Source organism: Centrocercus urophasianus, unplaced genomic scaffold (assembly GCF_019232065.1).
Source record: "Centrocercus urophasianus isolate 14NV4802_14NV808 unplaced genomic scaffold, USGS_Curo_1.0 seq_15, whole genome shotgun sequence".
NCBI lineage: Eukaryota > Metazoa > Chordata > Aves > Galliformes > Phasianidae > Centrocercus > Centrocercus urophasianus.
Genome location: NW_024884697.1, coordinates 21,663,819 through 21,686,450, shown reverse-complemented (window position 1 = coordinate 21,686,450; position 22,632 = coordinate 21,663,819). Strand labels below are relative to the sequence as shown.

Here is a 22,632-nt window from a genome sequence, read left to right as displayed (position 1 = left end):
GATGACCAGCATTTTCAGTGGCCTGCTGCCTTTCCTTCTCATTCCCTTTGTACTTTTCAGACATGCAGCTCTCAATTGCCACCCCAGAGTGTTCCGGTTGGCACGGGCAGTCAGGGGACAACACTGCAAGCAATATCACCCACGGCGACAAAAACAATGTCAAGAAACACATTGCCCATCTGCAGTACTTATGGAGCCAAACCAATGGAGCACAGCTGTAAGCTAATGATACCTTACCCCCAGAAATAATATGTGTTTCATAATGCATTTTGCTGGGAGTCAGGGACACAGAATGGAGAGAGAATGGAGACCACAGCAGATGGAGCACTTAGATGTGTTCTATTTTTTATACTTGCATGCTTGTTTCTGCATTAGCCAGTCTTATACGTGCTTTGTGTATGAACAACTAAGCCTTTATATTGGTAGCCCTTAGACTCCTAGATAAATAAATATAGATCCAGAGTCACCTCTGAATATTTAGGTCTCATGGTGGCAGAACTGTTTCCTGTTCCATCCCTTTCTGATCCCTATTTCAGGCACACACAGACAGTCTTTTGCACAGAGGCTTTCCATTAAATGAAGAACTGAAACATATTTTAGAACTGGCTTTCCAAATGTAATTTCCTGTATTCCAGGACCACACAGATTTTGTGGTCAGTGGTTCCACTGTTTTGTGGGGGGGGAAGAAAAATGCCTGTTTAACATAGATATTATTAGAATATCTTCGATAAGTGGAAAATCTAAGGCCTGAAGAAGCTGATTTTTTTTAAAATTTTTTTTATTTTATTTTGTGTGTGTGTGTGTGTGTGTGTGTGTGTGCAGACTATGGGAGTCACAGGCTGGTAGAACTACATCACTTCCTAGACAAAGATATCTTGCATAAATATTTTATGAGTAGCTGCTTAATTATGGGTTGTTATTGTCTCCCATAATATTTGGAATCATAATTCATGTATTTGCTTAGTACAAGCATGCAGTACCACATGTTTGTGGCCTTATATTATACTGAGGAATGTGCTTATGGTAGTATAGTCTTTCCATTCTTTTTGTTTTTCTGAATTCACTACTAATCAGTGTTAAATTTGGTACCCTGATTGTGTGCTTCTGTAATTTAAACTGCTTACATTTCTTCAATGTTTTTACCTTCACTCCGAATCTCCTGGCTTAGTAACATCTTCTTTTCCAATACTCACAACATGCCCACTATGCATTTACCAATAAGTTCTCTCAACCATAACTCTCTTCTACCATAGTTACCTTCTGTGTTTGCAAATTATGATTACAAATACTGAAGGCAACAAAAAAGACTTGACAAAAGTTTGGTTCCAGCCTTGTTTTCATCTACTGTGTTATCTACCTTGGGGAAAAAAAAGAAAAAAAACAACCATAAATTATTGTCTCCATTACTTTCACTATTCAAATGCTCATTTTCCTGCTAAATGAAATGCAGATGTGCTTTATTAATTCTGAATATTCTTACTGCTTCCCAGGAGTCAAGTCTCAGCTTCATCAGACCACAAGGATATCCTTAAAGCTCAAGACCTTTCTGTCATCATAAAAGCATACGTGCTAGTTACATCCTTAACACCTTTGAGGGCTTTTCTTCATTCAGCTGCTACTGTCTGGCATCCACCCAAGAAGAAGCACTTTTCTGTAAAGGTAAAATGTTTTGTTTCCTAGTTTTTGGTTTTTTACAGACAAAGTAGAGACAGAAAACCAGGTAATGTTTATTTTCTCTTTTCCCTCTTTTTTACTTGCAATCATGAGCTGACAGTGATGGTTCTTATCAAGTACTGCTTTCATATCTCAGAAAAAGTGGGGCTTCATTCATGAAGGAGAGAAAATCTGGCCTGTGCAATGGGGGCTATGAAGGGCCCTGGGATTTGCTTGTTACAAAGCCAGTTTTTGCTGGTGAAACTTCACAGCAGTTGCACAGTCGGAGTTTTCTCTAAAGCTCAGCTTCAGAACGCCCTGATGCAGTAACATCTTTTGCCTGGACACTGACAGTGTTGTAAAAAAACAAAAGTAAATATTTAAATTATTTGTTTAGATTTCTTTTTTAGGTGCAGTAAAACAGAATGGATGAGTGTCAGGGCACATCCAAATAAGGAGAAGGAAGTATTCTGTGGAGAAAGTGGCTTCTCGTGGTCTGTAGGTCTTATGGAGAAGGATGTATCCTACGTGCTTTAACTCTGGCCATCCCCAAGTGCCTGGAGAGACCCCTCTCTCTTCATGTCTAGTTTCCTCAGCAGTTGTATGGATACCGAATGTATCTTTCCATTCCTTTGTTCTTTCAGCAAGGAACTGTCCTTCCACACACAGCACTTTTTGAAGGAACTATAGGTTTGCAGCTGCTCCTTTTTGAAGGAAAAAGATCACAAAGTAGCAGTGATTTCTAGAGGTGACATAACTCCTTCAGCAGCCCTCTGAGGATGGGTGTACTTTGCTCATATAACACACTCAGGACAGGAGCAGGTCTTGTCTTTGAATCAGCGTGAACATTGTGGCATCACTGCCAGGACTCTCGATGATGCTAATAATTTGGTATGCTCTATAATTTTAGCTCTGTGAAAGTTAAATGCCTACTCTAAGCTCATGATCTAATTCTAGTTATTGAAGAAGCAGACAACTCTAGGGTACAGAACATCTCAGTTTAGACACTACTTTTGGAATGAGGTAGGTTTCCTTCTAGAAATATCTGTTGCTTTCCACAGGCTACGACTATCATAGGGAACAAGGCAAATTCTAGATGGCAAAAATTAGATGAGACAAACCTACTTACCTCTCTTTCCCTCTTCAGAACCCCACTGAAATATATTATTTTACATTTCCTTTATGTACATTTAAAAAGACTAGTGGACACCCACTTTCAACCCCCGGAAGTTTGGTTTTGTGTACTAAAATACCAAAGTGTTCAGTATCTGAAGTAGACAGTACTTTGAAGGTTATTAGTCATTAATGGCTCTGATATGGCTCTGTAAAATAATTCCAACTGAGGGAAGTCTGCTGAAAGGGGTGCCAGTCATCATTTACAGAATACTTTGCAGCTGAAGAAGCAATAAAAAAGACAGATAGAAGCAGCAGCACGTCTGCAGTATTCCTGTCTGGTTACTACTTCTGTGGTGTTACATCTTCCACAGCTTTAGGCAGACTTGTCAAAATGGCATGAAATACACAAAAATAGGCACCACAGAAAGCACATTTGTAGTGATGAAGAATTTCAAATACAAATCAACAAAACAATGGAACGTATGTCTATAAGACTGCCTTTCCAATAAGCAGTGCACACTGTATAGCCTGGGAGGAGCCAGGGAGATTCACTCAGCAGCCAGAAGCTCCACTGGGAAATCAGAGAGGCTACTGTGCTTGGTGAACAGGCATCAGGCAGGAGTCATTAGAAAGGCTGGCATCAGTCAGGAAAGAGACTTTTGGAAAATTCTCTTTCAATTAATTCAGTCGTAGATCAACTTTGAGATGAGATTACATCAAGTTTCTAGGAAACTCTGTGGAGTCATCACTTGTTGCCAGAGAGATATACAGTGCCAGCATCACGATTTCCTCTTCCAGACTTTACAGTGGAGCTATGTGTGTTTGTACAACTAATCTGGTTCAGCATGCTTCTATAAGCATTACGTTTTTGCCAGCTCTAGTGTGTAGGAGAGGAAGTTGTTACATTGTGAAGATCTAGCATGTCAGTAGTTGATAAAAACAGAAATGATGTCTAAGATCTGTTCTTCCACTGATGGACAGAATACCCATTGATGTCACTGGGAACTGATTGTGCCTATAGAGGAGACTTGGGTCTGGAATAAAATTGTTACTGTGTGATGTTTTCTTTTCTCAAGAGTAGCTGATTGAACTCATCTTTTAAAATGAATAGTTTTAATCTGCTGTATTGTATCATAGATGTATTGCTTTCAGTAATGTTGCACAATAATTTGGAGATTTGCATAGTGTATATAAGCATCTGTTTAGCAAATTTTCTTGCGCCAGTGTAATTAAACCATTATTGATAAAAAATGGATTCACAACTTTGGCTGAATTCCAACTTTACCACCACAAACTAACACGAGGGTGCATCTTTAGTACTACAGACTCAGTATCTTGAGTTTAAAATTTGATCTTCTGTGCAAAACAACCCTTTATGGTTGCAAAAAATAACCAGAATGTGGTATGTGTGAAAGAGATATTTTTCAAGTCTGGAGATGAGGTACCAAATGACAACAAATGGTTTACAAAAACTGCGTAAAGACGAAAAATAAGTTTAAATTAGTTAAATAACACTCCACTCTCCACTGTTAGTAGACTGTTGTAAATAATTTTTATGACTCAGATTTGCTTATCCTAATCAGAGTGATAAGTCTTTATAATGACTCCTAGAATAAGCATTGGCCAAATGGCAGTTCAGGAAGAGTTCAAGTTCATTTTACTCACCAGCTGCCGGGGCTTTTTTGTGATTATGCAGATTTTAGAATCTCAGTTCAGAAAGGAAAAAAGTTAAAACTTGAATTGGCATGAAGATTTTGTGTGTGCTCAAGGGGTGGCGAAAGTACAACTCTAGATCTGGGTCCTGGTTGGGAAGATGCAGGAAATGCAGTGAAGAGAATGGCTTTCTGCCACACAAATGTTATGAGGCTCACATAATAGCCTTATTTCCATGAGGAAATTTGGAAACTCTTTATTTAGACCATCTGTGCTTTGAAAAAATAATAATAAAATGGAAGTTTTCTACTTTGCATATGGTACCAATTAAGGGAGGGATCTCTATGTGCAATAATTGCCTTCATATTAATCAAATACGCATGTGTATTAAACAAAAAGCTGACCTACGAATAATTTTCTGTTTTATAGAAGCTAGTGTGTAAGACATTCATTTATGATTAATTATCCCAAGGTTTAACACACGATATAAAGTACTTCCTTTGCTCAGCCATTAGTTTTTCCCAATCTGGTTCCAGTTCATAACGAAGGATGCAGTTTTGCAGAATTCAGTAGTGCCACACTGTGCGTCAGCTGGGAAGATTCTTCTGTGTTGTAGGCTGCCTTGAACGGCTCCCTTTCTGTCTCATTGTCCATTTGCTCATCAAAAACATGTGTCAGGTTCCTCTCGGACTTGAATTTGTTGACCGTTTTATGAGCGTAGCCCTAGATGACCTTAGCTGAGCCTATGCTTATCACTTAAAAAGTGATTTTCAAGTTGCACAGCGAAGTAAACATACTAAACTGAAGCTGTTTCACAGAATCATAGAATCACAGAATGGGTTGGGTTGGAAGTGACCCCCCTGCCATGGGCATGTTTACCAACCAGATCTTACTGTGGTATGACACTATAACCAAAATTCTGTTTCTTGTATATTAGGTATTTGAAAAATTGAGTAAAGAAAAATAATTATCATACTTAACATACATGCAACTAAAACTGGACCCTCAACTGTCCAAGAAATATGTCTTTAAATAGGACATGGAAATCTGGTTTAGAGCAGAACGCGGAAAATTAGGTTACAGTACTGCCCTCAAGTGGCCAATTTTGATACTACTTCACATATTTTATATGAAATAAAATGCAAGTGTTCATGCAGATAAAAATCAAAATGGTTAGAGACAGCAGAAACTTTCAGGACTTTTTTCCTTTGTTTTAATTTGGGATTACCCATTCTTGCCCTGTTACTTAGCAAGAGTAAATGCAGCAGAAAATTACCGTCAACTATTAATTAAATTGCAGGCTTATTTGGGAATAAAATTAAATTTGTGCATTAGGTGTTGTTAGAACTTACCACATGTATTTCACTGTTCTTTCAAAAGGCCTAAGCAGAGAATCTTCCTGAGATACTGAGCATAGCATAGTGGCTCTGATTTCTCTACTCAAATCATTTAGAACCCATTTAGTCTGTTTGGACTGGGGAAGATTAAAGGTTTGCTTAGACTGACATTCCCTTTCTGGCATAAAAGGTACTTGTATCTAGGCAGATTCTACCCATTTCTGATAAACTGCAAGTTAAGACACACTGAACTGAAAGTGGAATACGTCTGTGTTTAATAAACTCCAGTGGACTTATGTGTTATGCAGTTCTCTACCCTCTTCTTTTTCTGCATCAGGCATTTCAGTCTGTAAGGCATTGTAGAAATACAGTCAAAATTCTTCCTGGAGTTCTTTCCTGCTTTTTTTGACATGAACATCACAGTTTCTCTACTAAGAGCTCTAGACTGATAGTTCTTTATAACAAGTAGATATGTCATAAATAAGTCTTGACACTTTTATCCATGCCTTAGCTCTCTGCTTTTCTTCTACACCACAGACCTTCTGGCTCTTCGTCCAAGCAACGATATAAACATGCCTCTGTGTTTTTCCCAGAACTGTCTCTTTTATTCTGCTTCCTTTCTTCACTTGCCTTTCAGCATCTCTTAATTATCTCAGTTGCTTCTCACAACAAACTGGGAAATGTCATTAGTAAATCATCTTTACTCTTTCCCTAAAAAATTGATTGGACTGTGTTGGAAAACCATTCTAGTCCAGTCCCATTCAAAGGACCTAATTTAGTTGCTGTGGAAGCTAGTGAACAGCTTTTCACCGACACTAGTTATCTTTGGACTTAATCTTAAGAGCAAGGATCTTTAAGGTTTTCTCAGGTGATCTTTTCTCTGTTTTTCTTTCCACCGGCGAAGATTCAAAATAAGTCATACTGGAGCAAATACTGAAATTAATGGTGACTGTCCACTGAAACTTGATAAACAGAGAGATAAGGGTTATTTTGTTCAGAGCTATTACATGACCTTTCTTGACAGTAACATATGTAAAGAACAGAAAATATTCATAAATATATATATATTTACTCATAAAACAGCTGAATAACATCCTGACTTCCCCCCTCACCAAGTGCCATGTAAGATGTGCAGAGAATGGCGTAACATAGCAATAAATCAGGAGTGAAATAAACAGAAATATCAACGCTAACATTATCAGTGATAAATGTGATAAATGACTGCACTGTTTTCTCTGCAAAGTATTCTAGAACTACTGCTTTTGATTATAGGTACATTTTTCTCCCATTACCCGTATTGCAATTTTTTTAATATATTGCAGTCAATGGTGAAGTTTGCCTTTGCTAGCAGGCAATACAGAAAATAGTTTCACTGCAAAATATTGCTTCTGTGTGGAATCAGTATATGAGTATATGAGCATATTCCACTTTAGATATCTAGATACATCCACACATACAGTCAAAGGGAATATTGTTTGTGTCTAAAAAAGTATTTCTGTATCTGTGATCAATTACTCATACCCCAGAGTATTTGGATTTGGTGAAGGAATATCACTAAATATGGATCCATCAAGAATAATGAATACAGAAAGTGAACTGAAAGTACACTACTTATACTGAAGAAGTTAGAAGAGATTGATTGAATTAACTCAAGTGAAAGCATCCTTGGTTATTTTCAAAGAGAGGTAAATGTATTAAGTCTTTTGAGAACCTGCAAATCTAACTGATCAGGAAGGCTGCAACAGCTCTGATGCTGTAGAGAAATTTGGAAAGAACACTGTTTGATATTTCAAAAACACATGTCTTTTTGGAAACCAAAGGTCATGTTTTACTTCCCCAGAAGTAAACCTTACTTTCAACTATGATACCGATAACTTTACCTTTCATCTCGTTTTGAAGACTGCAAATAAGGACCATCAAGGTCACTTTAAAATGTATTCATGCAAATCCTATAGAATATGGTGCCTCAGATCTCAAAGTCCAAACCTCAGAATTGCTTTGAACTACTCAGTAGCTTCAGTGGCCTTTCATCTTCTATCTGCCTGCCTCCTATGCATGTTCAGAGCTCAGTTACAGCTCCAAAGGTGGGATATTGTTTCAGGAAAAACTGATGAGCTCTCATCGTTCTAACAAAATCAGGATAGAAGTGGTTAATTGATTATATGTAATTAACTGGCAGTTGGTATTATTAGCATACTCAATATCACTAATAGACCAGATAAACCATGATACTAGTCACTTCAATAATGTTCATAATGTTAATAATGTTCTAAATATCCTCTTATAAATATCCCTCTGAAGTTCTAATCCCACTCACCCAACTGCTCACCCACTCTATGCGCTCCTGTCTCACAGGCAGCAGGGTTACAAACAGAGCCCCACTCTCCTTGGGGACAGTTCTCTGCTTGCACACAGCTCTAACTGGAGAAGTGGAAGCTCCAGATCTGTGTACACCCACATAGGACCCATGCCAAGGCTGACAGCCCACTAAGCCCTGAACAGCCCAGGAAAAGCTATGCTGCTGGTGGGCTGAATTATGGTTGTGCCTGACCAGTTTTGCCTGCTGCTGTTTCTGCTCCAAATCCTCTTTCCCCCAGCCCACCCCACTGCAAATTTTCATGCTTTTTTTAATGTTATTTTTCAAGCTGGCTCCTTCCTCGTCATTTCCTCATTGCTATTTAATCTTGCTGTTGGTTTATCATCATCATTTTAGGGCAAAAACCCTCCCAGTCCATTTTGTATATTCCAGTCACGCAGCTTTTGTTATCCGTGAGATTTTTGTCAAGGGTAGACTGCATAAGCTCTCCCAGGATTTATCTCCTTCCTGCCTTCAGTGTCTCGTTTAGATTCTTCACTAGAGGAACAGAGCAGTTTCAGATTGCAATTAATGTCACCATTTTGAAATGTCTACCCCAGGATGACATAAATCATGTTCTTGAAGTGTCTGTATTGTGCAATGAAGTAAAAAAAGAACCTAAACATAAACCACCCAATCTTGTAGGGTGTCATTCCTTTGCATACTGTGACACCTAAGTGATTGTGTGTGAGCTGTGTCTCTGAACTCCTACTGAAATTAACATAAAGCTAAGTCAGTGAAGGTAGATGTTATAAGTTTGCATGTATTGCCATTCCTAAGGTTAGTTAAGGAAAATCTTCCTTTTTTGACTTGTCATGTGGCAAAGCTGTGCTGAGATGGAGCTAGCAGGCAATCCCAGAAGAATTGCTACAGTTTATTTTCATTACAGTAAAACTCCTTTACATCTTCTGTGGAGTGTTGGAGTCTGACACCCACTGCACACAGTGTACGTGCCATGTCTGCTCCTCAGCATGCTCTGGATAGGTCTCTTAAAACAAAGGAGTGGAGGTGGGAGAAACTGGGACATAGCTGTCTGATTTAATTTATACCTTTCTGAAGCAAATCCTCAGCTAACTATTCAGCTGGCTGCCCCAGGCTGCCCTAGAACCCATCCTAAGAAATGCATTTGCAGAGAACATGCCAGAGGAAAATCTTCTGAAGGGAATTAGTATGCTACCATAGCATGCAGCCCTATGAACTCCTCTGCTCTCCTTTAGTGTCCATGAGTCTGTTCATGGAGCTTGTCAATTACACTGCATTTTTATTCAGTCTTTTAGACCATTCACTGGTGATTCCATGTATTTTTTGAGGTCCAAAGGAATCCATTGCAGTGAAATCATAAGGCTTATTTTAATGGCTTCAGATTTAAAAAAAATAAAATTCAAAGTGGGTAGAGAAAAAGCATTTTAAATTTAATACTGTTACCTATTTTTTTTTTCTCCAGTGGCTTATCCTAAAGCAAAAACAGTTATCAGTGAGGTAAAGATCAATGAGTTAAAACTCATCTTAATTACATTCCTAGTTCAGACTGCCTTTGGAGAAAATATGTTTTGATCCCTGTGCTTTAACTAGATTTGCACATTCTCTGAAAGGCATTACGTAAATATGTGGAATATACCCCTGACTATAAGCATCCAGCACATGGATGAACATTTCCAAGCTCCTGAGAACTCTTGCAGTTCTGCACACAATGGTGTCATTGTACAATTGTATGTCCATGTGTACATTAGGTTTTACAGCCTACTAAAAATTTAATCTCTGTTCCTCTGCTCAAAAATCTGCCAGCAATAGGTCAGCTTTCTCACAGACTAAATTCCTGTGATTGTCACTAGTTTTTTTCCATTCTGTCCCCTTTTGCTATTCTGTGCTGCTTTTAATCAACCTCAGTCAATAACGAGGTTGAACCCTGCTGGGCAGGTGGTCTGTTTCCTCAGAGGTGGTAGAATGTGCCTCAGTAGTCATCATGTGTAGTAATCTTCAGCTTAGTGACTTCAGCGTTCTGCAGTTGAACAGAACTAAGTGTTGGAAACACTCAGAAAAACTCAAAGTTGCTGTAGGTATTCATATTTCTTATCCCCTGTCTATATATTCTACATTTTCCCTATTAGGTGCTGAGAACTCTGTAGAATCCATGAGTCAAATGTAACCTGAACTGGTTTGAACAGGACTTTTTTCATGAACTGGAATTGAACCTGAAGCATTTTTCTAGTGTCTTTGTTGGTCCTGAACCAAGCTGTCTAAATATTTATTTTCAGTCATTGGCTTAGAATAAACGTTGTCCTAAAACCTGATATCCTATAATGAAGACCCGTTGAGCACAGTTGTTTTTTTTCTAATCTGCCCAAGGAGGACTGTAACTAAAATGCAGTTCCTTGGAGAAGCCAGTTTTATTTCAGGTCTGTTGTGTTGGAAGCAGTTTGCTGCTTTAGCTGTGAGTGCAAACTGTGCAAATCAGCCTGCCTTTCAGGAGTTCTGGCTCGAAATACATGCGTTTCCTATCCTTTGTGTTGCAGTATTTAGGAACCAATTGGTGGAGATGAGCAAATGGCCTAATGGACTTTTTCTGTCCCTCTTGCTGTTCTTTCTAGTAATTGCTCTCTCTCTCTCTCCTTATAAAATTATGTAGCTCCTTATGTCCCCTGTGTAGCAAAGCAAGACAGCTTCTCACTTAGCCCCTCGAAACCCACTGCAGACATAGGAAACTAGAGAAGAGGTAAAAGCTAATCTAGCAGCAATGTGAATGAGACGTTGGAGATAGATGTCAAAGTAAGCTGATGAACCACCTTGTTTTCTCATCCTGCTGAGGTGAATCTTCATTCTTAGTTCCTTATTTCATATGAACTGATTAATAAATTGCTGTTGGGCTTCACCAAAACTGGGGCAATTTCAATCAGAGATGAATCTGAATCAGAACTGATGTGAAAACTATTCAGCTTCATGTTCTGAATCTTTCTGTCATTCTATAGGAGAAACAAAGATGAGTGATCTTGGACTTTGAGAAGCAAGTACTCCTGCTTGCCTTGAAATGTAGCACAATCTGAAGACTTGTATAATCTCTATCTGCATGGCAGTTCTGGGGCTCTTTTGCCCTAGAGATTCATGGAACTGCAGTACACCTGGAAACACCATGACATAAAAACATGGTGTAATGTAATTCAAGATTGCAACAGGATGCAAATATCCAAACGGCAGAGCTGAGGTTATATGTACAACTATAAATTCATGGCAGTAAGAAGTTTAATTTTGAAATTTTAGTAATATATTGTTGATATTCATTTTGTACTGGCATTTCAAATAACTTTCTCAGAAGCAGAATGGAGAGTTCCAAGGACTGCAAAACCTTCCACCCAGATCACGGAGCAAATTTCTTTGATTTGGCAATACCTGCAAGCTTGTTAGAATAAAACCAGATGTGATAAGAACAGGTAGGCAGCCAAACCAACTTCCTACCTTCTATTTATTTACCAACAGGATTGAGCTACTGGCTCTGAAGAGAACAAAGTGCAAAGTAGGGTCAGTATTAGCTCCATACTTGAGTGTTTTTCATACCTGGCTGCAGGCACACACAGTGCTTTTTAAAAAGGAAAGTGGAAAATACTTATTACATTTAATTGCAATATGCTGCCTGAAGAAACTGTAAGTTAATCATTCATGCCAACACAACCGAGCGTGCTTGGCAGTATTTCTGCTCACATGGGGAGGCTATAACACTGTCTAGAAAATTCTGTGGACAAGAGTGCATAGAATTATGTTGTAAAGAGATCTGGTGTTAGCACAGTGAATTCATCATAATGCATCACCAGTAATTAGTGGTGTATCCAGGGGACAGTGCTAGGTCGTCTGTTCCACATCTTTGTTAATACTCTGGATGATGGGGTAGAGTGCACTCTCAACATGTTTGCAGGTGATACAAAAGTGGGAGGAATGGCTTGTTTGCCAGAGGTCCATGGTGCCATCCAGAGGGATCTTGACAGTCTGAAGAAATGGGCTAACAGGAATCTCATGCAGTTCAACAAAGAAAAATGCAGAGTCTTGAACCTGAGGATGAACAATCCCAAGCACCAGTATGGGTTGGGGTTCCCCCAGCTGGAAAGCAGCTTGGCAGAAAAAAACCTGGGGGTTCAAAACCTGCATGCCAAGATGATAAGTCTGCAAGCTAAAAAAAAGAGCCTAGGACAGAGATTGTGGAATTCCCTTCACAGAGATTTTCAAAAACCATCTGGATGTGGTCCTGGGCACCTGCTTGAGAAGAGGTTGAACCAGATGGTGTCTTCTAACCTTGGTGATCCTGTAGTTCTCTGATTCTGTGCTCATGCTGTAGATCCAAAATATCACCTTAAACCTTGTTACAGACATCTAATAAAGGCCATCTTTGTAAATCTATCTGCAGGACATGCCAGCCAGGTGAGTCTCCAGTGGGGCTACCTACAGAAGCCACTGGGACATGTATGAGTAGGTGATAGTAGAAAACACATCATGGCATTTCTAAGTCAATTTAGTAGACAAATTCCTGGAAACATTCAGAAATTTGTACTTTCTGAGTATTTGTAGAAAACATGTTCCATGTGTACTCTATCTGAAAACAGTACTTTTATACAATATAAATATATCTGTTTTATACTAATTACTACTAAATTATCTGACAGTTTGACATAGTTAAACATTTTTTTGAATTAATTGAATAATTGAAAACATGATTCAAAGGCAGATCCTTTCTTAGCACCAAGATCCCTGATTCAACAAAACCTGCCTGTGTCCCATTCTTCACTGGTATACCATGTTGCTCTAGTTTTCTCTTTCCCTAGATTTCTACCTGAAGTGATCAGGAGGGTGAATTTTCATGAGTGATTAAAGCAGTTGAGATAACGTTGTTATGTGGGACAGTGAATGTATCCCTGTGAGGATTCACTTGGCTAAAATCCTCAGTATCTGCAAGAATCCAGCCAAAATATAGTTTGTGATGGCTGCAATGGTTGTGATGACTGGTTCTGTTTAGAATTTGTTAACCTGGAGTAAAAATTAATAGTCAAGGTCAAGTGGGATAGCCCTTGGCATAGTACGTTAACAATAGAAAAGGTTTTTTCTGTGGCTGTGCTACTGCTTACTGCTGAAGCATTAAGTGTTAGATTTCTTTTGCCTGAAACAAATTGATAGAAAAGGGTTTTCTCAAAATAAGCTTATACTGTGAGCGATAATTTTTAAATGCATTGCTTTAGAGTCTGTTTCTAATATTTGTAAACTATTTCTTTGCTTCTTTGCTAGTGTGCTATGTGGTGTTTTTCATGCCATTCTTTACTGTGCAAATGAATAACAACTGAAATTGACATTGTAATGCAATTTTGGCTTCTACCAGCCTTAAAATTTATGACCCTAAGCACTGGTTTAGTTAAGTACTGGTAAATGTCTGCAAATACATGTAATCTTTTTCACAGCTGCAAAGGTTTTTTGAGATGTTCTTCAAAGGCAGTTATCCCCAGCAAGCCTTTAATAACGTGAAAGAAGCTATAAGCAAACTTCTACTCATAACTGAGGTCCTCAGTGAATCATCTGCCTCAGGACCAGGCTCTTTCAACCAGTAAGTAACTTGCAGTGTTCATTGCTATGTTGTTAAAATAGCTTCTTAGAACAGAATAAAAAGTGTAGAGGACACATGACTCCTGAAATAACAAAATCCCTTATATTTCTTAATTCTTGATAGAATAAAGTGAAGATACGTTGTACCTAGGGAAGAAAATCTTTCTACATCCACAGTGTTTCTGGTTTGTAGAGAGGTTCTGGTAAATACCAAGGACAAGATGTTGTGCCCTGATGAAGTTTTTCATGCAGCACAAATGAGCAGAGGTTGCTCACAATTGGGCTAGTCATCATTTGTATAATGCCATATTTCCTGTAAGTGAGAACTCTGACATGATTCAAATGTTTGAAGTTAGAGTAGCACTGGCTGTTCTGAATTGGCCAAGGCAGAGAACATGAACAACAAACACAGCAGAATACTTGTTATGAAATGTACCCAGACAGCAACATTCATTTTTATGTGAGTGCTAAGTCATTGCAATCACTTCCACTAGATAGTTACAGTTTTTATGCATATATCAGCATTTCTTACTTAATAAGTTCAGTAATTAATATTTGTTCTCCATATGTTGTGTAACATCTGTAAGTTTTTTTGTGGTATATAGTAAATAAGTTACTATTTATTATGTTTGTATGCTTTAAAAATACTTACGTTGGTCCAAAAGTAATGCCTCCTATTTATTTCTATTGAAACTACAACCAAAAGCACAATAACAATATTTAACATAACACATTATCAGCTACAGAACACTATTTTCCAGCACAGTCACCTCAGTAGCTGTGCATTTTCACCAGCAACGAAAAAGGGCTTGAAAAAATCTGCACCAGCAGAATCGTCCCACTGCCTCAGTCATCACTGCTGAAACACACCACCCACTGCCTCACTCTGCTGGTTTCTACAAACATTCAACATGAATCAATAAATGGGTGCAATTTTTCCTGCATAGAGGAATTCAATGACACACCTTTGCTTCATCTGCACTTCCATGTCAGACACCATTTGTCAGGCTGCCCCTCTTCTGCCATCTGTCAAATGGCAGCAAAACATAATAGAATATTGGTGGGAAGGTTCAGCCTCTGCTGCCATAGCACCAAACTCCTCTGATGTCACAGTACAACAAAATGAAATGGGAGACATTGCTTTCAGAGGAGTCCTCATATATTTGAGAACCTTGGTGTTTCATTAACAGTAATATGAAGCTCATTATTTTTCAGGAATAACCCATTGTGAGGGAAGTGGAAAGAGAGAAGGGAACGAATATAAAATGAATAAAGCTATTTTAATAATGATCCAAACTGAATATTTGTTTACCCATGGGATAGATATCCTTTATGAGGATAAAATTTTCTTCAGATTCTTGGCCCATGCCTTAAAACATCCCCCCAGGTGCAGCTAGGTTCAGTGAGCCTGGAGAGTTCCACCTGATAGACATCTCTTAAACTCCATATGTTTCCAAAGCTTTTGTGGGAGCTCATTCTCATCAAAAAGCATTTTCACAGAATCACAGAATCACAGAACTGTAGGGGTTGGAAGGGACCTCCAGAGATCATCGAGTCCAACCCCCCTGCCAAAGCAGGTTCCCTACAGCAGGTCGCACAGGTAGGCATCCAGGCAGGTCTTGAACATCTCCAGAGAAGGAGGCTCCACCACCTCCCTGGGCAGCCTGTTCCAGTGCTCCGTCACCTCACTGTAAAGAAGTTCTTGCGCACATTTGTGCAGAACTTCCTATGCTGCAGTTTCCGGCCATTTCCCCTTGTCCTGTCTCCACTCACCATCGAAAAGAGTCCGTCCTCGCCATTCTGCCCCCCACACCTTAGATACTTATAGACCTGGATCAGGTCTCCTCTCAGCCTTCTTTTCTCAAGGCTAAACAGACCCAGTTCACTCAGCCTTTCCTCATAGGAGAGATGCTCCAGGCCCTTCACCATCTTTGTGGCCCTCTGCTGGACTCTTTGCAAGAGATCCCTGTACTTTTTGTACTGATTTTGTTCTTCAGTGTAGTTCCCTTCCCACACTAGTTTAAAAGTCAGCCATACAGACATCCTTTAGTATATCACTCTTTTCTTCAGAACATGACTCTATCTTTGGTTAGGGTTGTGGACTCTTCTTAGAAATTTTTAGTCTGTATCATATGCTTTGCTTGGACAAATATATTTATGTTCTGTCATTGTAGTGTGTATTTTATAGTATCTGTCCTCACTGAATCTGATTTCTGTTGTATTCCATTTCAGATGCAGCCAATGTTTTCAAATGCTAACCTTTGACATTGGGTTCAGCACCTCCATACACCCCATAGTTCTTCAGGTGAGCAAACAACACTGAATGTTTCTTTTGTTGTTGTCATTGTTTTATGGGCTGGTTCAGCCCAGTTCCATGACTAGCGGGGCAGAGGGATCCACACATCCATACCTCCAGAAAAGGGAAACAGGGGACCCCAATTAATTAAAAACAGTGGCAACGATCTGAGGAGAAATAAACTAATTAACTAAATATGGTATAGAAATGCAAGATAACACACTATAATACAATGTAATTAGAATTAAAGACAATATTCAAATATAATGAGAGAAAGAGCATCCAAAAACTGAAAGGCCTTACACTAATGCTGAGGTGATGCATGCGGTCAGGACGAGCAGCAGGGAGGAGAGCTGAAAAAGGGAAAAGAGCAGATCAGGTGACCTACCAAGGCCTTGTATCTGTTCACCCTGAGCAGAAATGATAACAGAACAGCAAACAGTCTTCTGGGGAATGTAGTCCTTCTCTTCCAATACAGGTATCCGGATCTGGAGCATTAACTCTTTAACCCCAGTGCACTATATGATGTTATGATGTGGAATACCAATAACCAAAAATCGTAAAGCCATGACATTATGTTTTTTCCCTCCTGGAGTGCCCTGGAATTTGCAAGCTTGTTGAAGAAAAGAAGAAGGGCTTTACTGACCCCAGAAAATTACAACAAACAGAACACAGCAAAAAAACCTCAGTGATGGTTGCTCTCAAATCCCCAAGAAATGTCCAAATGCTTTAATAATATTTTTGCCTAGAAGTAGCTATGGGAGGAAGCAATTGGTGAGGGACAGATTTCTTGTGATGAAGTTCATCACACCATTTAAAGTTATAAAGTTTTTAGTGTTACAGCAATATCATCACAAATGAATATCAGCTAAACAAAATGCATAGTAAGCACTGCATTAAGTGAAGTTAGGTATTAACTGCACCAGAAAGAAAAACACTAAGGGAGAAAGTTAGAAGCCATTAATAGCTTTTAATACAGATTAACATTCTCCATGAGCTGTACCATAATTGTTCAGTTCATTTCTGCTTTCACCTTCACCGTGCTGCCTTCTTCCACTGCACTGCCCTCTTCCTGGGTAGTCCTCAAGGCCCTCAAAACCTGAAAAAAGATGACTGTTAGCATAAACTCCTTCTTACAATTTTGTACCATTCCTGTCTAATAACAGCTCGGCCAGAACAAAAAATTTACTGTTTCACAGTTTTTTTTCAACTACATTTATACATACATGCAATTATGTATATAACTGGACATATACAATCTTTCTCCGTATGTATGATATACAAACAGCAAAGCAAATATATCCTGTGAAATTAAAGGAGACGATTTTCTAAATTCATCTCCTGTTAAAATCTCTGCAGTTTTCTAATAACAATAATGCAAAGATCCTATAAACCTGTAAATAAATTCTACCTGGAGTGCTTAAAATCATAAACATAAGGTGTAATGTTTACCAGCTTTTATAGTAGCCTTAACCATCAGTCCATAATCCAAAAAAGCAGTAAATCAGAACTGTTAATAGTTTCCAGTGAGATAATGCAGTTACTCTACTAATTAAAAGTTGATACTTTCTTAGCATCGATTGAAATTTTATTTTGAATTGTATCCCCTAGAAACTGAAGTATGCACATACCCCATTCCGCTTGGTTATATTTGTGTTTGTACTAAACAATAATTTATTCATATTTTTATGACTGTATGGGTTGTGTTTGTATACTATAAGGATTATATCATCGATATCAACTCAAATACCTGAGTCTTTTAAGAGTTGTGTAAACGTATCAGCTGACATTTTTTAAAATCAAATTTCAAACGAGGTGGAAAACAGTGGTTTCACACTAGCATGAGATATTATACTCTTCCCACTAGAGGTCAGCAAACATTGTGGCGTGTGGTTTTTACAGAAAATGTGGTACAACATTTTTTATATTATAATCCTGTCTGTTTTCTTAGTGCTCTTATAGCTTTTCTTTTTTAATAAAGAATTTCAGCTTAGTAATGTGTGGTAATGGGAAGACAGGCCTTGATGTACACAATGTAAATTCTTGCATTGTTTTCTAACAGGTGCATAAAAATTTTGACTTTCAAGATGAGGAGAAATCAAATCTTCAGGACCAAATTTTCAAAGAAGCTATTTTTGAAGACACTTTTAGGCTTCTATTGTCTAATAAGTCCTCAAGTTCCAGTTTCATAAAAGCTTTACAAAACATATATGGATCAACTGTGAACAAGGTAGCTCATTGCCTCTTTGCTGGGGAAAAAGGATTGGGGTCTAATGAAAGCACATTGCTTTCCATGTAATTTCACCAGAATGTGTTGCCCTTTTCTCCATAGGATGGAATCTTCATCAAAGAAGATGGACAATGTTTGTCTTTAGAGGAGATAAATTCAATGATGACATTTGTTAAAGAGGTGAAGAATCTTGGACAATTTGAGCTGGTAAAATAAACTATTCTGTTCTACTGGGTTTGTATTTTCTGTGAACCTGCTAGTATTACTCCTGGATTACCATTCTCTGCTGTCACTGCATGTGTCTGACTGAATGGATAGGGAAACAGAGGTAGAGGTTATAATGATTTTATTCTGGATTTTTGGAATTTATAGTAAAAGAGAAAATGACATGAAACACAGACTTGAGCTAAGGAAAGAAAAAGAAGAAAAATGAACCAGAAAGTAGAAAAACAGGAAAAGGGAAAAAAATACGTAAAAGTCGTCTACAGTGGTAAGAAAATAGAATGAAAGTGAAGCAAAGGGTGTGTGAATGGAAAAACTGGAGGCTGTTCAATACGAAGATCATTACCAAAGAAAAGACAGATACGAAAAAGTGGATAAAAAACACAGGTGGAATATGTGATATCTCTTCTTCAAAATTATAGTGAGTTGTTTTTAGGAGAGTAATAGAGATAGAGGAATGGCAGCCAGTGTCCATGAGTAGGCATGATAGTTAATGAGAGAAAATGCCTGGTATTGAGGTGGAGGACTGGGGAAATGAATCACCAGAACCTGAATGTATTGTTCAGAGAATGTTCATGGCATCAGGATTTCCAGGATTTCTTCTAGGCTTCCTGATTAAGTATTAGGGCTGGAGACTGATGAGACTTTTAAAAAGGGAATTAGTTATTAATTATCTAGATGTGGAAGCCATGTTAGAGGCTCCGAGTGGAAAGGGAATTAGACTTCCACGTCAGTACAACAAGCAGGACTGATTTGCAGGGATGGGCAAGACAGTCATTTTCTATAGTTGTGTGAAAGAGAATTTACATTAATATATGTGTATGCTATATACACTGTCTCCTGATATTTTCTCAGTTCTGTGCAATTTACGAATATTATAACATGCAGTCCCTAATCATCGTATCTCTTCTCAGCTTTACCCTTCTGCTGCACCCAAGATCCAAACCTTCCTGCGTGACCTTTATCACATGGTAGACCCAATGAGACAACTTGGTTCAGTCCTGACGGTACATTGGTTGCTTACCAGCTTGCTTGAACAATTCCAGTTCATGACCAAAAAGACACTTACAGATCTTTCAGAATGGTAAGATAGCTATTATACCATATACCAAAAACAGTTTCTGTAACTATGTAATTTGGAATAACAGCAGTGAATACCATGAAACATAATTCCTCGATAGGTGTAGGTGAATTTACATCACTTGACAGTAAGGTCCATCATCCGTCCATGAAGCACTGTCTGACATTCTGCCATTAAAGCTGCAGCTAGATCTCAACATATGACAGTTTTTCCCTTCTACTTCTACCACAGAGATCCATGAGTTAAAAAAATAATTGGAGGTAATTCTTTTTTCTAAGAAATGTAAAATGAATTAGGTAAGTTGTTCCTGAAAAATGGTGAATTCAAAACTAAGTGTTTACCACTCTAATTTAATTTGTTCAATTATGAACAAAACCGTAAAGAAAATATAAAATTTTAGGTGAAGGTTTATCCAAAAGGGATTAATGAATTTTTGTGGCTCTAAATTTCCCATATTTTACGAGAAACAGGTCAAAGAGTAGGATGCACCAAGATCCTGATTTAACTCTATTTGAAAAGCTGGGAGAATACTGTCATAACAAGATGAAATCAATTGAGCTTTTGGTGAGAGATTATAAACTTGAATAAGGAGGGAGACAGAGAGGAAAGAAGGAAGATATGAAATAAAAAAGAGAGTAAGGAATGAAGAGAAAGAGAGTTAAAAGATGTAGTATAAAATGTATTGATTTTAAAAATTGGGGAAAAAAAATTTATTTTGTGCTCTTTATCTCCCAACTAGAGACATTTTGTATACACATATGCCATAATTCTTTACTGAATAGAGGCATATGTACTGCTTATGCAAACAGAGGCATGTGATGTGTTCCATTTCACTGAGTCCCAAGACAGGCAGCAACATTATTGAGTACACTTTGCTTGGAGAATGCTAAATTCACTATATAAGGCATCTCTTAGACTTCCTGAGTTTTAATTTTGTTTCTCAGTGAATTGTGTGTAACTTTAAGGAGTTATCTATATCTTTGTTTGCTTATCTGCAAAGCGAAAATTATACTTCACCACTGTGTTAGGTAACTGTTTATTAGTATTTTGAAAATACACAGTTCCATGATTGTGTTAAACATTATTGTTGTTACTACTGGCCACTCCATGATAAGTAACTCAAAGATGCAGCTGTTTGCATTCATGTATAAGCCCTTGCCCTTTTGCCAAAATACTTTGGTTTGCATATCAAAGCATACCAACCCTTAGCAGCTTTCTGTTCTAATCTAAGCTGTGCCACTCACTTACTTTGAGCAACTCCCTGGCCTCTTTTTTCTTCGCACTGAACATTTACTATATGTATATAAATACTTAGTAGTACCATGACCTTTCTCCAGGACAATAGACAATTTCCTTCTTTGCACTGTATTTTTCTGCAATGATTAAGTTAATAATACCATTCTTCACATTCCCTTCATTAAAAAAAAAAAAAAGCATGTTTTGCCATTGCTAAATCATAATTTCCCACTCCTATAGTCACATGCAAGTGAAGGTGATATATGTGTCAGATATGCATGTAATTATTCATAATTGCAAGGAAGAAAGAGGTGAGTAAAGCATACGCCCCAAATAACTCATTCTCTTTGAACGTTGATTAATCTTTGAGATTCCCACTTTTGATGAGCTTGTAGATCACAAAATCACAGAATTGTAGGGCTTGGAAGGGACCTCAAGAGAGCATTGATTCTAATCCCCCTGCCTAATCAGGTACCCTACAATAGGTTGCACAGGTAAGCATCCCTATGGATCTTGAATATCTCCTTAAAAGGAGATCATCAGAACACTTTTTTATGAATGTCTTCAGTTAAAGACAGGTTGGCTGGTTTAACTGTTAACATTTAACTGTTCTTATTTCTCCAACTATACAAACTTGGTATTTATAAAATCCAGTGATTTGCATATCTGACTATCCACCCAGACAGTGTGGATGCTTATGGGAAAAATAGTGACTTTTGACTTAGGTCTTGTGCAGTTATGCAATTCACTGATAATGATTACATAGAATTGAGCTATTATTTTAAGAGGTTTTATGGCCTGATTTTGTCTACATTGAAAACTTTGGTGACATTAGAGAACTGTCTGTATTTGTTCCGCAGGAGAAGGAAGAAGAGCTCGATAAACTCATCTCCAACTGCAATGAAATGGTTACAGCCCAGGTGAGAATGACAATCTCAGAGGTGTTGGTATAAAATAAGACGAAATTCCTTGAAAGTGATGGAGGGATGCTACCTACATTTACGTTAAAAGTACATTTAAACTGATTTTTTGCTGTTCGTGCATGATTTTTTGATTCTGTGCAGCTTCAGTTTGTGATATGACTGAGACATACATGATTGTCTTCTAGAACATGGGCTATGAGGTACTGTGGTAAGTATGCCTGTCTGTGTCAAACAGCACAATAGCATACAAGAATCAGATTTATGAGAAAAAATAACCTTTCTCTTTTGTATGAGAGCCTAAATAGGTCAATAAAGCTGCAAATGCTTTTACAAAATCAACTTATATATTTGGAAAAGTACTACTAGCTTCTTTTACATAAGCCCATTATTAAGTCATGAACAGCAGCCCTCAAACTCAATTTAGGCTGAAAATAATTTCTTGGTGTTTAATGTTGTTATGCTCATTGCCTGGACAGTTTGGGAAACAAACGTAGTTCCAACTATGAGGCAAAAGAAGAGGGCAAGGAAATCAGGGATAAGATCTGCTGTAGGAGGAGTGCAAGAGAGGGAAGGAAGGAGGGAGAGAGAATTGGAATTAACTGCCTGGAAAAAAATCCCACACTTTAGTGTGCAGTTCTGTATTCCTCTTCAGGAAACCAGTACAGAGTACCTCATTCTGTGAAGCAAATGCCCCCATGGAAACTCTTTGGCAGAAGCCAAAGAAGTGGTCTACAGCACATTTAAATAGAAAATCTGCTAGTGGTCATCTGTTACAAAACAATCTCTGGTGGCTCCTCATTTTCCAGAGACCTACAAAACATAATCTAAAGAGGAAAAAAACTCATAACTCAACTGAATACTGAGAACATAGTCTCAATATAGATTTTGTGATCCATTGAAAACTGCACAGCTCACAACTAACACATATGTCAGAGCTCCAGAAGTGCCCAGGCTT

General features: G+C 38.1%; 1 protein-coding gene across 5 annotated transcripts in view; it reads left to right on the top strand.

Annotated features, from left to right (window-relative positions):
- Positions 1 to 22,632, top strand: part of CPED1 (cadherin like and PC-esterase domain containing 1) — a 144,053-nt gene that overhangs the window by 44,271 nt on the left and 77,150 nt on the right. For all 5 annotated transcript variants that reach the window (XM_042815426.1, XM_042815428.1, XM_042815427.1 and 2 more), the window contains 8 exons: positions 61 to 217; positions 1,491 to 1,659; positions 13,548 to 13,690; positions 15,922 to 15,994; positions 18,048 to 18,215; positions 18,318 to 18,422; positions 19,352 to 19,521; positions 21,615 to 21,674. In XM_042815426.1, coding sequence (XP_042671360.1) covers positions 61 to 217; positions 1,491 to 1,659; positions 13,548 to 13,690; positions 15,922 to 15,994; positions 18,048 to 18,215; positions 18,318 to 18,422; positions 19,352 to 19,521; positions 21,615 to 21,674 — 1,045 coding nt within the window. The remainder of the gene's footprint in view (positions 1 to 60; positions 218 to 1,490; positions 1,660 to 13,547; positions 13,691 to 15,921; positions 15,995 to 18,047; positions 18,216 to 18,317; positions 18,423 to 19,351; positions 19,522 to 21,614; positions 21,675 to 22,632) is intronic.